The sequence below is a fragment of the Ctenopharyngodon idella genome, chromosome 11, assembly GCF_019924925.1.
Source record: "Ctenopharyngodon idella isolate HZGC_01 chromosome 11, HZGC01, whole genome shotgun sequence".
NCBI classification, from domain to species: domain Eukaryota; kingdom Metazoa; phylum Chordata; class Actinopteri; order Cypriniformes; family Xenocyprididae; genus Ctenopharyngodon; species Ctenopharyngodon idella.
The window spans coordinates 5,940,282-5,958,341 of NC_067230.1; the positions used below are offsets into that span (position 1 = coordinate 5,940,282).

An 18,060-nucleotide genomic window follows, 5' to 3' on the forward strand; every position below is an offset into this window, starting at 1 on the left:
TCCAGAAAATATGAAACTTTCAGCTCACCACACATGCTTGCTTTTCAATTTTTAATGGTATCATGTTTCTGAGTGGTATGGAAAAAAAAAAATCTCAGGCCTACTGAGAAGAAATGGTCTGCAGTTTTGCTGGTGGGAGCGAGTAGTGCTGGGCCTCGACAGACTCACTTCATTATGGACTTAACTCCCTTTGGTCCCTGTGAGGGAGAGCGGAAGATGAGACTGACTCCAAGAGAGAGAGATGAGAGTGTAGAAAGGGAGAGAGGATGAAAAAAAGAGAGAGTACCGCTGTATCTGGGACAACCGTTGACATGACAAAACGGTTCTCTACGCAATAACAGTAAAAGAACGACTCAATTAGTGTGGCTCCTATCTCGGCTCCTTTATCGATCTTCTCCAGATGAAGAACAGCAGACGAGAGAGTTTTCAATCAAACGCTACTTTCTGAAGAAGGACAGAGGCGAGGTTCACGCAGGGTGAAAATCCATGGCTGGAAATATAAAGAAATATGCAAAGCGTGTATACTGATGATTGGTAGGCAGGGTGTGTAGGTTCGTCTGACCCGATATGCCGCTATTGAAATGCCTCTTTTTTCATGATTGTGTCGAATACAATTGCTGGGCCTGAGTCGGACACGAACGGAAAGTGTCCCTGCGGATAGATCAATCGGACAACTCATCAGAGGCAGGGGGCACTCAGGACAATTCAATCCCTTTCAAAATTAACCTTCAAGATAAGAAGAAAAAACTAGACTGCTGGCTACGGTGCCGCAACGCCCCCGAAGGGAATGTTTTTCGGATGGCACGCTGAGTTTAAATGCTACAGCAATCTCTTTAAACGAAGTGGAAAACAGCATATAATGAACGTAACTGAATTTGTGACCATTCTCACGACGTAATTTCAACGTCATTTAAGGAACCAGAGGACAGATGGTTTCTTAGTCTCAGCGGTAATACGGACATTTTCATGCGTTTTTCAATTTGCGGACTACACACGCTTCCCGTAATTCACGCCGCCCTCTTGGTTAAGCAAGTAATGGAGGTGCAAATTTTCAAGAGATGTGCATATGAGAATTTATGTTTCTATTGTTACAGTTGTGTGTATGTGAGCGAGTGTTTGTTCTGCCATCGCCATCTGTCCCCGGCATTGTGTGAGTGATTGGGTGTGTGTGTTTCTGGAAGAGCTCCAGGCGAGGACTCATCTGCTTCATCAGGCCTCCATCAGTCCTTTGACATCAGAAAAGAACAGCGACAAGTGCCCAAAAGCCCAACAACGCTCCCTACAGCTGTGCACCTCACAGACATCGTCTTGTGTGTGTGTGTGTGACGGATGTGAGCTAAAGGAACATGTCTAACATCATTAGATGAACATCTTTTACCTCTCTTAGGTATTTGCAGCCATACACACACACGTTGGGTTTTATGGGGACTTTCCATAGACATAATGATTTTTATTTTGTACAAACTATATATTCTGTCCCCTACCCCACCCCTAAACATACCCATCACACACTGTAAACCCTAACGCTCAAAATAATTTATTGGTTTGAGTAGGACAAACTTAAATTAAACAAATTAGCTCAGTGAAATTAACTTTTTTGAGTGAGTATTTAGCATTTTCTTTTTTTTTCAAGTTCACAGAATTGATATATTTTAAGTAAACTGAACTGTTTCATTGTTTTGAGTTTTATGAATTTATTTATTTTAATTTAGACGAACTTAAGTTTAACTGAAACTGGGGTGGGATTTCTCTTTCCCATTTTTTGTGCAAGATTAATGTTAAGTGGGATTTTTAGTAGTGATTAATGGTTTGTTATGCTAAATTAGAAGAATTTATGTTAATGTGGGTTTTTGGAGAGTTACCATTATGGTGACAAGTGGTGTATGCGGCTTGGTTTGAGAGCAAGTATGTTAAATGCTTTATATTGCTGTACTCATTCAGCAAGTGCTATACCATGCTATTGTTAACATGTTAGCAAATAAACAAGTTAGCATTTTCTGAATTAGCTTGTTATAGCTAGCTAAGTTGACACTAATAGAAATGTTCACATTAATGTTACATGAAAATTTTAAGTTAAATGTATGAATTAGTGTACTCAAACATTTCAAGTTAAGAACAATTAAAATGTATGAGTACAAAATAAAAGTCTACCAGCTACCATTTTAACTTAAAAATTGAGGCAACTGATTGAGGCAATTTTTATTTTTATTTATTTATTTATTTATTTTGAGTTTTGGGTTATTATTAAACCCAACTTATTTGGGTTTACAATGCAGAAAACTTTAAAAAAAAACAAAACAAAACAAAAACATTCTGTTTGATTTATAAGCTGTTTTCCGCCTATGGACAAAAACCCAAAAAAACCCAAAGTAGTCAAAAATAACTTATATTACTATCTTTGAGGGGAAATTTGGTCCCAACAATGTATGGTTTACCTGGATCACAAACACACACCCACACCTAAGGTAAGCTGAGGAGGACGATAACAGGAAGTGACTAACCAAGACTACGATATTTCATCATTCATAAAAACCATCTCTGCCATTACTAAAGGCTTTCTTAACCCTTTTTTTCCCCTTACAATTTCTTCATCCTTTTCACAATGCTCTCTTGGGCCCTGGAACGCCATTATCTGGCAGCCATTGATAAATGAAGTAAAGATAAAGGAAAGAGAAGCTAATTAATATAAAGGGGAGCTCCAGGTTGCACATCGATACGGTGCCTTAAAACACAATCTAACTTAGGAGAGAGAGAGAAAGAGAAAGACAGGGACAGATAACGAAGAGCTCAGGCATTGCAGGCTTCCTTTGAGCCATGTGTGTAATGATCGCAGGAATAATTCGGAAGAGATAGCAGGGAAGTATTGGATCAAAATTTCACTTCGCACCCTCCTGTGCAATGTACGCGCTTGTGCACGACCAGATCAGATTTAGCATTTGTATTGGACAGCAATACACTCAGGAACACAACAGCAGACCTTATCGGGCCAAGATTAGTGTCGGAAGGGAAAAATAAAGAGACCCAAAGGAAAAACTTCATACACCACGATCAATACCTAAACCAAATGAGACAAGAATATAAAACACCAGGATTGCACTTAATGAATAAAGTGTAATCTATGGTAAAGGATGAAGTGATAGTAAGGTTATCTAATGAAAATTTCATGGAGATGGTCAAGCAAGATAAACCCAGTATCCTTCATTATTTCAAAAGTTTAGTATACAGATAAAAAGTTAAGTCTGGGACAGATCCCACAAGTGTCCTTATACATGAGAGTAGAGTTAAAACGATACCAAAAGCATTAGTAGTTGATACCAATACAAGTGAAGTTTCACAATTCTCTATACCAATTTTGATACCACAGCAAAAATTAATATAAGGAATTTAATTTAAGAAATTGACATTTTTTCTATTGTAATATATATTATAGTGAAATGTATTTTTGTAATGGTAAAGCTGAATTTTCAGCATCATTACTTCAGTCTTCAGTGTCACATGATCCTTCAGAAATCATTCTAATATACCGATTTGCTGCTCAGGAAACATTTCTGATTATTATCAATGTCAAAATTGTCAAATAATTGATCAAATTAATGCACCCTTGCCGAATAAAAGTATTACTTTCTTAAAATAACTTACTTACCCCAAACCTTTAAAAGGTAGTGTATGTTTTTCATTAAAATATAAATATTAAGCAGCACAACTGTTTTCAATAACAATATTACTGTTTTTTTTTACTGTATTTTTATCAGTGCATCTTTGCTGCTTTTTTAATATTTTTGTGGAAACCATGATTAAAAAAAAAAAAATGAATACTTTAATTCAACAAGAATGCATTAAATTGTTTAAAAGTGATAGTTAAAGACATATATAATGTTACAAAAGTGTTCTTTCAAATAAATGTTTACTGAACATTCTATTCTTAAAATAATCCTGAAAAAAAAAAAATATATATCACAAAAATATTAAGCAGAAAAAACTGTTTTCAGTATTTTTATTGATAATAAAAAGAACCATTATTATTAATTGAGCACCAAAAATAAATAAGCACTGATTCAACATATTAGAATGATTTCTAAAGGAATCTCTATACAATCTACATAGAAACTCTACTTTGTGTCTGAAAAAAGCTCAGTGCTCAGTTAAATGGTCTTTTCTCATTGCATAAATGGACGTTCCCATTGCGCAAATCGACTATTTGCTTTTCACAGCACTGCCTGCCCGTCAAACACTTGTGGTGTATTTATGTTGTGACAAGTTCTCCTGCAAGGAAAGTGTGTGTGGACACCAGTAAAGTAGTCCAGGTTTGTGCTTCTGTTGAGTATTATATAAGGTCAACCAAAGGGAGATCATTAAATAAGCCACATTTTGTCAAAAGTGCAGACAATGCAAGTTTGAGTCCAGCTTCTGATCCTGTTCGCACCTCTTCACCCTATCATGTTGTATCTTATCTCTTAAAATAAGGAAAATTGCCAAAAGAGCAAAAGAACCATGTTTAAATGTCAGTGCACATGGACCTATCCACACATTATTTAAACTAGAACAAAAATGACTCTGCAAGAGTGGCTGTACTGTTGAACAGATCTGATCAAAGTAAAGGGCTGGATTGAGACAGACAGCAACCCTTCTGACAAAAGCAAAACAAAAAAAAATAAATAATACATGACACATTGTAAGTAGATCATCAAATGCATCTGTGGAAAGCCTCTTCAATTGAGGTCTTGCATTAGTCAATGAAAACCTAACAAACGAAAACTCTCACAATAATTGGATGAATATGAAGTTTCTGAGAAAAAAGATCACAGGCCATGTTTAATAAAGTAATATCAAAAGCTAACATTTATGCAGAACAGCTTCTTTTATTAGACACCGACTACACAACACGTATATTATTCTGCAAGGGGGTCATTTATGTATTCATTATAAATCAGGCTTTCTAACTAAAAGGCATATCTGGTGCTGCTATATCTAATAGAGATCAAAGAGCACTGGATGATGTGTTTGGAACATGGACATTTCAGTGAGGGGTTATGGTGATCCGGTCATTTTTAATGCCATATTTTTAATGAGATTAAAGAAGTAGCAACTTATGATTGCTTGCTTCCTTTTGCTTCCTTCCTGGTTCCTCTTGCCTCCTTCCTTCGTCTCTGCATTCTTGGTTGACTAAACTAAACTAAACTAAATTAATGTTTGGGGTCAGCAAGCTACTTTTTAAGAAATTAATCATTTTATTCAGCAACAATGAATACAATTTATTGGACAAAAATGAGGACATGTACAATGTTACAAAAGATTTCTATTTCAAATAAATGCTATGCTTTTGAACTTTTTTTTTTCCATCAAAGAACCCTGAGGAAAAAGATGTATTATATCGGTACAACTGTTTTCAACATTGATAATAATAAGAAATGTTTCTTGAGCAATAAATCAGCATATTAGAATGAGTTCTGAAGGCACTGAAGACTGGAGTAATATAATATAATATAATATAATATAATATAATATAATATAGCCGTGACTTATTCATGATACAGCACTGGCCTCGAGTACCTTATTGCTTTTATAAAACGGTTACCACACAATACAAATATTAAAGCCAAAAATATGTATCAATGCAACTTTCATGAAGTAAACTTTCCCTAAAAGCCTTCCTTCCGCTGGAAAAAATAGTCCCTAACCGTGAACAGCAACAGAAGTGAATAAGTCACATTCAATGTATTGAATGTGAATGTATACGCAGAGCGGCCTACGAACTCCTTGTGAGTGTTGAAGCCGACTTATGCTGATGAAACTGCAAACTATTCTTCAGTGAAATTTTCTTCAATTTAATTTTTTAAACTCTGACTCCAGGTCTTTAAACTCTAAACTCTGTTCTTGGGTCTTTAACTGTAAATTCCCCTACACCCTTGGGTTCTGTGCCACTAACTGCACCAAATGGAGCTGCAATGTCAGTCCACTTGGCTCAACCAATGACAAGAGTTTGGAACCAGACAACCTGGGGGAGTATTTAAAACTATGTTTTAAACAGTCATTAGTTTTGAAGTTCTATTGTGGCACAGAAATTATACATCTCAGCTTTAAATTTAACATTGCAAAGTGCTATTTATTGTGTGAAAAAGGTCACATTCACATTGCGACTCTGCACTGTGAACTGTGAAGTTTCTGGTTGTAATTGGCCAATGACTGCAAATTACAGTTTATTCTCATCTCATCACTGGTTCAATATAGAAGAAGGTGGACAGAACATGGAGGTTGTGATCTCACCACATTTCTTCTCCACAATAAATCACTTTAATCTTCAGCCCTAAGACTCGGACCACTGCAGTGCAAAAAAACCCATCAGACCCCAGAGCAAAAACTACTAATTAAGTCATGAGTCATTTTACAGTTTGCATCCCCTCTAAATCTGCAAAAAGTTCTGCTGTGGAGATTAAATAATTACCTGGACTTACAAAAGAAAAACTATTTTTCTACTTCCAAGAGATCTTACTGAAAATCCAACAGATATTGCCTCATTCTGAAAAACAAAAATGCAGGATTTGCATTTCTGAGCACATTTTTCCCTTTCAAATTTGCATAACAAGCTCTCAAACTCTTTTTTTTTTGAGAAATGCCTTATGTGAAGAACATTTCCAAAACAAAACAAGCATACTCTGGAGACCTCATCCACGCAAGGTAATACTGAAAGTAGCTTCTTTGCTGCTCGCTTGCTAGCACATCAGAAAGAACAGTGCTGCGTTTTATTGGTTTTTGTATAGCATCATCCATCATACTCATGGGTGGGAAACAAAGTTTTGAAACAAGTGTTGACATTATTGAAAAAGCGAAGAAACCCCCAAAACTCCCAACCACTTAGGAGCTAACTTGTTTTGTGGGACTACCTAACCAGGTAGACTGATTACTAGTGGGTAAGGTAATCACATAGTAGAAAACATGCTCCATGTGTTCAGAATGGATCAAAATGTTTCAGAACAATGGACGCCATTCAGCCAGTGTGTAGAGATTAGTTATTGTTTGCTTATGTATTCTCTGCTGTTCTTTGAGCTTCAGCAGCCCGTACACAAAATAAATGTGTCTCCTGCCAGTGAGACATCGTCCTATCAGTCAGCATTAATGGTCTGAGAGCAGGGGCCGAGGATCTGGCGATGCGGGGCTCCGCTGAGCGCGGTCCTGGGCCAGACAGCCAGACGCAGGGGAAATGAGCTCCATTACTAAGGTGGCCATGTTGGGGCTGGGAGATTGGGCTGGCTCTTATTGCCTGTGTTTTGAACAAATGGGAAATGTGATTCCCTCAGGCCCCAGACAGCCGAGAAGGGACGACTGATCATTATACACTAACATCACCAGCACAATGGAGATGACAAGGGCATGGAGGCCCCAAAGGATACAAATGATGGAGTATGTGCAAGGTGGGAGCGAGAGTATATTTGTGTGTTTGTACTCATATATAAAGGCCAGAGTCGTGCTTAATGTTGAGCAGACAGTGGCACAGACAGTAATGAGGAGAGCAGAAAGAGGGCTTCTCATCCCCCAGTGTTAACCTTTCTCTCACTTTTTCATTACCCTACCACATCTTTCCATCCTGTTTTACTCTCATACTAGCATGCTGTCCCCATGCTCCGGTGAGAGTCCCTGACCGTGAAGCAGGACAGAACGAGCCAATAGGATTTTTCAGCTCAGTCACTGAGGATGTTGAATAAGATATAGGTAATTCTGGAAACAGAGCAGGTAGCTGTTCACGAACAATCAAAAAGATCAAATTCAGAATCAAAGAGTTGTAAAAGTATACATGAACACGACGTATTGAAGTGACAGCAGTTTGCATCCATTTACAATTACATATAAATATAAATATTTAATATATAAAAAATAAAAAAAAACACTACTGTTCAAAACTTTGTGGTCAAAAAAAAAAAAAAAAAAAAAAAATTATATATATATATATATATATATTTTAAAAGACATTTATAATGTTACAAAAGATTTGTACCATTAAATAAATGAATTAAATAAATGCTGTTCTTTTGAATGCTCTATTCATCAAAGAATATCATATATATTTTATATATATATTATCATAATATGCATCAAAATATTAAGCAACTCAGATGTTATCAACATTGATAACAATAAGAAATGTTTCTTGAGCAGCAAATCAGAATATTTGAATGATTTCTAAAGGATCATGTGACACTGAAGACAGGCAAACCCAACTTTGCCATCACAGGAACAAATTACATTTTAAAATATATTAAAATAGAAAGCAGTTATTTTAAATTGTAATAATATTTCACAATTTAAACATTAAATAAACATTACAGACCCCAAACCTCTGAATGGTAGTATATAAAATATAATTTTTTAATTACCTTCTATAAATATTATTTGTTATACTGCATATAAAGTGTACATTCTCAAACTCCAGACGCTTTATTTTCCAGGCCTGTCTAAAATAAAAAGTTATATCATCATAAATATCAAATATAAATATACATTTTATTTGTTTCGATGTGGTAGCATACAAAAGCTGAATTAAACTATTGTGGGTGTTAAAAAATGTTTTCAAAACTTAATTTAAAAAAAAAAAAAAAAAAAGTTTTTTTGTGGACACTTTATGTTGCAACGAGTTATGTCATTGTCTGGCTTTCAGCATAAACCAATTCTGAGAGAGGCTGGCAGATTCCCTGGTCAAGCACCAGTGTAAGAAAGACATATTCAATCCCATGATGCCTTGAGCAAACATGTGTCATCTCCAGGATAGACTGATTGAGTTATAGCTCCAAGATAACACATTAATGTGCTGTACGGGACCTCCAACATTCAAGCACACAGTGTTTCGACCAACAGAACTGACATTCAACAACATTTGTTTCAGATTTACCTTGCAGCAGCCAGCAAACAGTATCAAGCTCCAGTGCTGGCTCCTAGTTAACCTCAAATACCCATCAAACAACCCAGTGCTGCAGCCTTCTCTACCCAGGGCAGGTGAAATCCCCACCGGTCACAATTACCCAGCCAAGCACCTTCATCAAACAACCATTGCCTGGGAGCACGTCTGACACGCCACAGCCCTAATTCACTCCCACTCCAAACTACACTATATAGGGACCAAATAGCCACAAGCAATAACATCTATCCATCCACGTCTCCCACATCTAACTTCGGAGGAAGGGAGTGGGATAATGGCGTTGTTTAGCCGTTGCCATTTGGATTCGACTAGCAGGTGCTTTCGGCTTTTTCTAAAACCGTGGCAAATGTGAAATGTTTTATTCATGTTCTATGATAAAACTTTGCAATGTACTGTGTGTGGTGCGTGTTGAAAAGGTTCAAAAGTTCTCCATCATTCTTCTTCCACATTTCAGTGGCATAAATAAAAAATCTGAACAATGATTATTATCGAAGACTGACTTACGTAATCCAAGTGTTACAAAACGTGTCCACTCTGTACACACTTCCATGGCACTGCCTTAATTTATCAACCTGCTTGTTGTAAAGATAAATAAAGAGGCAGTTTTAATACAGTTGGGACAAGAGGAAAAAAAAGAACTCCAAATGCCCCATGTCCGAAGAAAAAAAGGAAAGAAACTAAGACAGCAAGAGTGGGAGACAGTTCAAGAGTCCCTTCTCTTCTGAATTGCCAGGGAAGGTAGTTTCAGTAAGAAAGAATAAAATAAATCTTATCAAAGGAGTGCATATATACACAATGCACTTGCCTCCCTGCAGACTCTAAAGGAAGGGTTACACAGCTTGATAGTACATCAGCTTAAACCCTCCATACATCAATTTCAAAGTCTTCAATCGTACAACACTGCAATTCTAGCTGTACTTAAAAAATACAAGTTAGGTTCAACTGACAGGTTTTTTTCGCATGTTGATTACCACAGACATAATTTCATTCATCTCTCAGCTCAAAACTGAAAACTGTCAGCGTCTAGATGGTTTAAAGAAAAATCAAAGCTCGCATTTGTGTTAAAGCACTTACATTAAATAATATCTTCATAAGTTACTTTATGTAAACAAGGAAGTTGTTACTTCCTTTCTTGGTATCTTTACACAAACACTGCTCAAAAGTTTTCATTTTTAATGGCAGCTTTATAGGAGATATGATATAGTTTAAAGTTAGCTATAACTTCACACATGCAGGTTATTAGATATTTTTTTCATATTTATCTCATGTTAACGCACATAATATTTAAGTCTTGTGGCTATAAACAGTGTATTTTTATGTTTATTGCCTGGTTCCTTTGTATTGAACCCTAGATCATTCTTTAAGCTAATACAATCCAATACTAGAAGAGCGGTGTACCTCAAGTCTCGGTTTTAGGGCCATTTTAATTATTATTTTTTTTGTCTATTTTTTTTTTTTTTTTTTGGAGAGTTGGGGATGGGTTAATTCCAATCACTAATCAATTGTTAAATTAATGAGAATAATTTGAAGGAAGCAAGGGAAAATATTCCCAAAAACAAACAAACCAAACATTTCCGATGGAAGATAGAAGGCAACTGCGTTTCATCCCGCCAGAGGATCCGATAATTAACATTCCCATTAATATTCCTTCCACAGAGCCTGGGTGGCTCTGAACGCTTCTGTGAAATGCAAATCGCTGTACACAGAGGCTTCAGAATGGGAAATGTGTGACTGCAGGGGAGGGCCGCCACTCTACCCCAATAGAGCTCAGAAAATTTCAGGTACCCCATTGACGACAGGAGGGCAGGAGAGACAGGAGGAGACTGGAACTATACACTTTGCGAAATATTCAACACAATTTTTCTGTCTTCTTTCTCTAAATCAAGTATAATTCAGTCAGCAAAAATATTATAACATAAATCCTTATTTTTGTCAGTGGTTTGAAAGAATCATTGGTTTGACTCTCTGGAAAGGGACAAGGAGAAATGCCTTTAAAAAATAGACTTCTGTGTTTCATTGTTTTCTTCTCTGTTTTCCTTTGCTGATCAATTCATAGAAAAACATAGAAAAACAAAGTGCATCTTCTATCTGAGGAGAACAATATGAATATGAAGTGATTCAATCTTTAGATGAAATCACTTTCTGCATGTATGTAGCGTTGCTGCTTTGGGCTGCAATACACAAAAAGCAAGGTGTGCTATTAAAACCCAGAACTCCTGTTTACTGATGCACAGTGAGCATGATACTAGATGAATTCCATGTTTTCCATTATTGTAAACAGAGTTCTGTTATGAAGATATCAGTGTGCATCCTGAATACAAACACACTGAGTTGAAACCAAATCAGGTGCATATTGACGTGTTTACAACAAACACAAGCAAATTATCAGCATCATGCCAGGAATTCCGGTCTGCTTCGGCAAAGGATCATTATCTGAAAAACAACTCCACAGCTCATAAAAGCTGCAAGCAAAATGATCTTGCACTCCAGAGCGAGTAATCAACAGGAGGAGGACAGCAAGTGTGGGTCAGGGGGAGAAAAGAATTGGTGAAAAGATGAGTTATGAGGTATGTGTGTGTGTCTTGGTGTGTTTACAATTCCAGAGTTGAAAAGTGTGACTGTAGCGAAGATATTGATCTGAGCACAAGCTCGTAATGATGGTAAAAAGAACTGGGATCGGCCGCAAGCCCACAGTCTTTTGTGGTGCCTAAGGAGTCAACAAAATCCCAGATGGAGAAAACTTCAAAGAGTGGAAAAAGTAGTACTAAATTGAAAACGGTAATGAAGTTTAAAGGAGAGCAACTTAAACTTTTTTATTTCTTATCAAACTCTTTTAAAACACCTCTATACTAACCTTTTATGGGGTATTTAAATTTTTGGTTTGGATCAACATACTTTTAAATCATTCATACCTTCGGATCAGCAGTGAGAAGCTTGAAGGCTACGTACACCTGATTCTCCTTTACACCTCCACCCAGGTCCAGGAAGTTAGCAGGCTTTCCACCATGTAAGTCTATGATGTCACATGTTGCCATAGCAAGGCCAGCACCATTAACTGTGGATATAGATCATGTTTCAGACATTAAAAATAATAATTTTGTCATCATTCACTCACTCTCATGTCATTCCAAATCTGCACATCTTTCTATTTTCCATGGAACAAAAAGGGAGAATGTATAAATAATGTGCCAGTTGCTCTTTTGTACGCAATTACAATGAACAGGGACTGGACCTTTCATGCTACAAACACCTTTCATGGAAATTTAAAGGGTTAGTTCACCCAAAAATGAAAATTCTGTCATTAATTGCTCATCCTCATGTCGTTCCACACCTGTAAGACCTTTGTTCATATTCGAGACACAAATTAAGATATTTTTGATAAAATCCAATGGCTCAGTGAGGCCTCCATTGACAGCAAGATAATAAACACTTTCAGATGCCCAGAAAGCTACTAAAGACATATTTAAAACAGTTCATGTGACTACAGTGGTTCAACCTTAATGTTATGAAGCCACGAGAATAATAAAAAGTTTGATACACGCTCCGAACCACTGATTCGAAACAAAAGATTTGTAAAGCTTCGAAGCTTCATGAAGCAGTGTTTTGAAATCACCTATCACTAGATATTGTTGAATAAAGTGGTTATTTTGTTTTTTTGACACACAAAAAGTATTCTCGTTGCTTCATAACATTAAGGTTGAACCACTGTAGTCACATGAACTGTTTTAAATATGTCTTTAGTAGCTTTCTGGGCATCTGAAAGTGTTAATTATCTTGCCGTTAATGGAGGCCTCACTGAGCCATCGGATTTTATCAAAAATATCTTAATTTGTGTTCCGAAGATGAATGAAGGTCTTACAGGACATGAGGGTGAGTAATTAATGAGAGAATTTTCATTTTTGGGTGAACTAACCCTTTAACTAGTTCTTACACTGACGCGTTCAGAGAGTTCTATTGATCGTATAAGTGAGATTTGTGAAAGAATCACAGGGACCAGTTTTTGAATTGGATCAATTGTTTCAAATGTTTTGTTCATGATTCAGACATTGCCAGCTCCCTATGTCAAAATTTTTTATCAAGCAACAGATTAAATTTCAGTCTGTTCTTCATACAAAACTACTGTATGGAGTCATCTGGACTGCTGATATATGACACATTTACTATTTCACATGACACATTTAACAGCCCTAAAATCACCTCCATTATTTTGAAAAGAATATTCACTATTATAATGTAATATAATTCCATAATATTCAATATAACGCCAGAAAATTCTTTTAAAAAATAAAGTTCCATGGAAGAAAAAAGCCATAGGTTTGGAATGTGAATAAATAATTATAGTATTTTCATTTTTTCTTACTTTTTAGTAAAGCTAATGGCTTTAAGTTGGTTCCAAATCATGGACTGATGTTACATACTATAGCCTTAGCCATACAGCACATTTACAAGAAAAGCACAGGCAAATAAAAAAGTAATTTCAGATCCCAACCCCATTGAAAACACAACTCGGGCTCTAAATCTGCTGCCGAATGCTTTCCAAGGAAAGCAAATTGTGTTTGACTAAAAGTATACTGGGTGTCAAGAGTGGTTGCAGTATCTGTGTTAGCCGGCCTGGTGAGCCCTATCTTGTCGTGCTTTGAGTTGTACGGCAGCCAACTGATTCAGCCATTTCCTGCACATCTCACCTCTCCTGGCTTCACACATCTCCCCTTATTCTGTTCTTCAGTGCTGAGCTAACGTGCTGGCTCGGGCTCTGACACTAGACTCAATAAAGTGAAATTCAGCTGAACAGCTGTCGCTTTGCCGGTTTACAAAGCTTTTAAGGTGCGAACTAACTGCGAGTAAATGATGCGTGAATGCGTTTGTGTCTACACGACAAGGTCAGTTAGAGTCACTTCCGTGCTCGTCTTGTCTATAACAACTCTTACTCTGTGCTTTACTGTGAGAGCCGTGATTTATAATGAGGAACCACTTAAATGTGTAGACTAACAATCATCTTAGCTGAGTCGTTTTCCGGAAGATTCCTGCTAATTAGAGCCCATCGGTTCAGCCAGGTCCCTTATGGAGCTGTTAGAGAGCTGCTGGAGATGATGACTGGATTGGCGCCCATTTGGTAACACTTTCACAAAATCCTGTTCTCAAGACTAAAATAACACGTTTGAAACTACTAAGAAGAGCATTTCTAAAGCTGGATTTCAAATATCCCTTGAGACATGAGGATGATGTGGAACAGGTTTCTGAAACCTTTGAAATTTGAATGTTTTGAAGAAGTTTGGTATGTTGTTTATCATTTTATAATAAGCTAATGTATATATGAAACATTAAAACAAACCAAAACAGGCTATGTTTCCATCCAGTCCAATGTACTTGAGGTCATATTTGGCCGCCTCGGTCTCCGTGGGGTCGCTCTCTGCCGTGTCGTCCATGGCAAACACAGCTTTCTGTCTGAACTCAGCGTTGTCGTCAAAGTTGATTTTAGCATCAAAGCAAACAACTGCGGACAGAGAGCAGAAATGTGTTGGAATTCAGTGAGTCATTTACATTTTTACAACAAGTTTCAGACATGTTCAATTTGCTACCTTGATTATGTGAGAAAATAGCACAAAACATCATATTCAAGTTTGTATTTCTCTAAGTGCTCTCCTAGAAACCTCCAACAAGTCACTGATAAAGCAAAGAGGGAATGGCAGTTCCATATTATAATTTACACTGAGTAAAAGGGAGCTGCATATGTGCAAACAAACACAGCCATCCAGATCTAATGACAAACGCCAGTAGTTCTGACATGATCTTCACTGACACCATGTATACATTTATATATCTAATTTTATACAGCGGGACTATCTTATGCAACAAACACAGACAAAATTAGCTTGGGAATAGAGTTGTCTGTGACTATCTTGGCTGTATGTGACCAGACCCAGCAACTCTCTCATTTGTAGTGTTTTGCAGCCTCTCGTTGTCTCCAGAGTCTACAAGGACCCAGCGCTCACTAACAAAGATAAGTACACTGGGTTCACTGAGCTATTATCAAACTCAACTGTACACTGTTACCAGGAGAGTTTTACATACTTCTGCAGAGAACTGTGTGCTTAGAACAGATAAAGATAGAAAGTAAAAGCAGAGTAGAGTCAAGGCAGCAAGACAGTAACAAAAAAAATAGATCAGTTTCACCATCACACAAGCTGACAAAACGTGCAGCTTGATGATACATTTGAAAGAACTAAGTAGGGAGACAGACAGTTTTATGTCACTTTTTGACAAATAAAAATTAAAAGAGAACAAACAATGCATCTAAAGACAGCCAAAGCCATATGTAGACTTTTGTTTTGCTGTTGCTGTCAGGAAAAATATCATTATTAATGTCAGTGTCAGAGTGGTGTTTTCTAAAAAAGCTCTATTATTATTATTATTACAGAGAAAACAAACATCAGCAATAATGGAATACTTGAAATAAAGACACATATAATCAGAAAAAAACAAACAAAAAAAAAAACAGTAAAGAACACTAGAGAAGGGTGGAAAAAAAAAATCAAATAAAATACATAAAATGGTAACACTTTACAATAAGGTTTAATTTGTTAACATTCATTAATGCATTGGCTTACAAGAACTAACAATGAGCAATATATATTTTTAAAGCATTTATTAATCTTTGTTAATGTGAGTTAGTAAACATACTGTAATTGTTCATTGGTTGTTCACGATTGTTCACAGTGCATTAACTAATGTTAACAAATAAAATTTTTGATTTTACTAATGTATTAGTTAATATTAAAATTAACATTAGCCACTTTTCCACCGTCGGGCTGAATGGTTCTTATGGTAAGGAATAGGTAAGGCCCTGGTAAGGCTCAGCACAATTACAAACCATTCTCAGACCGGAATTGTCTAACCATGCTGGTAGAATCCGTGAGGTGATGTCGCCACTCAGTATTGGTCACTTGCCTGTTGCATGGCTATCAGTTTCTCTGTAGCTGGCTAAGCACTCTATTTGAGCGATGTGAACACAAATTAATAATAAAATTAAAAGAAATATCTGATCATCCTCCATAATGTGGTTGTTATGTACATCTCATATCATCAGTAAACCATTGCGTTACCAAGGCAACAACTAACACTTTAATATAGGCAGGAAAGGAAAGGAAAGGAAAGGAAAGGACAGGACAGGACAGGACAGGACAGGAAAGGAAAGGAAAGGACAGGACAGGACAGGACAGGACAGGACAGGACAGGAAAGGAAAGGAAAGGAAAGGAAAGGAAAGGAAAGGAAAGGAAAGGAAAGGACAGGAAAGGAAAGGACAGGACAGGACAGGACAGGAAAGGAAAGGAAAGGAAAGGAAAGGAAAGGAAAGGAAAGGAAAGCACAGGACAGGACAGGACAGGACAGGAAAGGAAAGGAAAGGAAAGCACAGGACAGGACAGGACAGGACAGGACAGGAAAGGAAAGGAAAGGAAAGGAAAGGAAAGGAAAGGAAAGGAAAGGAAAGGAAAGGAAAGGAAAGGAAAGGAAAGGAAAGGAAAGGAAAGCACAGGACAGGACAGGACAGGACAGGAAAGGAAAGGAAAGCACAGGACAGGACAGGACAGGACAGGACAGGACAGGAAAGGAAAGGAAAGGAAAGGAAAGGAAAGGAAAGGAAAGGAAAGGAAAGGAAAGGAAAGGAAAGGAAAGGAAAGGAAAGGAAAGGAAAAAGAATGAAAGGGCAGGAAAGAGAAGAAAAGAGAAGAAAAGAGAAGGAAAGGGAAGAAAAGAAAAGAAAAGAAAAGAAAAGAAAAGAAAAGAAAAGAAAAGAAAAGAAAAGAAAAATTGGCAGCACTTTTGTGATGGCCCCTATGAGGACTAAATCATTTTGCCATTATGGTGTAGGGCCGAGATGATTTCTCTCCCCTTCTTTAATTTGACAGGCTAATACTGCAGGCATTACCCTCTCTGGACCTACTGTATGTAATTTCATACCAATAAACGTTACAACATCCTACATCATTTCCTAACAGGTACCTATAAAAAAAAAACAAGTGGAAATGGTACTGGGAGAGGTATTTGGTCATATTAAGAACATATTTGTGGCAGTATTACGTTGGAGAAGCTCTGTAAAGTTTTGCTGAGGCAGCCCTCTCCATATTCATGTGTTTAATATAACCATTAGTGTAAAATGACATTTATCCTTGAAAACTGCAAGGTCCTATTTGGATCTTTACAGGAGCTCTTATGCAATTTGTGAGCAAGCGTTTCTGTCTGTCATTCACGCACGAATACACACACACGCCTTACCTTGTCCCTCAGGTGTTTCTCCGAGTGGATTGACTTCGACTTGAGTGGCGTCGACTTTGAGAAACAGATCATAGAGTCGCTTAATCTGATCTGCAGCCTGTGACAGAACCACAGAGAGCACTAATTACCCCAGCTACACATTTGCAGAAGAGCTCTGAGAGCTTATGAAAATTTTGAAATCTCTCAAGCGCAACAAAACACATACATTTTGGGTCATATACTGTACATTGTCCAATAATGAGGACGCATCTTTGACCGAACACTTACTCTGCTGGTCAGAACGTACTCTAGGTCACTGCCAAGACAATGAGAAGTTGCCTTGGATAACTTCAAACTTGACAGAAATTGATTTGGAGTCGGTAGAGCCAGCAGGGAGTTGAGTCAGCGTGGCAGTTATTGCGTCCCTGCTGAGAGACATGGCAACGTCCAGCCGATCTCTCCAATTCTCCAGTGGCTATGTAAATGAGGCTTACGACAATTGGAAAATTTGAAAATTGGCTAGTGAGATGCTGGCTTTTGCAAGCTGTATGAGATTTTGCAATACTATGAATTTTGTATTTCTGTAACATTTTATTGATTTCATATTTTGTGCATTCACTCTACAGTTTACTTTTTTCCATATTTTTGTAATACTTTCATAGATTCTGTAACTTTTCATACTTTCATAACACTTTCATGGAACATTTCATATTTTTGCATACTGTAATTTTGTGACACTTTCATAGATAATAACATAATATAATATTTTGTCCTTTAGTAAAAATTTTGTAGAATGCTTTCATATTTGATATGTTTGTGATACAATGTAATATTTCATATTTTTGTAACACTTTTGTGAAAGATTTTAAAAACATTCATATCTCATACTCTTTCAAAA

At 36.9% G+C, this 18,060-nt stretch overlaps 1 protein-coding gene across 1 annotated transcript in view; it reads right to left on the minus strand.

Annotated features, from left to right (window-relative positions):
• The window catches only part of suclg2 (succinate-CoA ligase GDP-forming subunit beta), a 125,382-nt gene that overhangs the window by 41,418 nt on the left and 65,904 nt on the right, over positions 1-18,060 (minus strand). Inside the window, exons 7-9 of the mRNA XM_051912139.1 lie at positions 17,184-17,280; positions 14,241-14,402; positions 11,821-11,963 (exon numbers count right to left, since the gene is read on the minus strand). Of these exons, the coding sequence (XP_051768099.1) occupies positions 11,821-11,963; positions 14,241-14,402; positions 17,184-17,280 (402 nt within the window). The remainder of the gene's footprint in view (positions 1-11,820; positions 11,964-14,240; positions 14,403-17,183; positions 17,281-18,060) is intronic.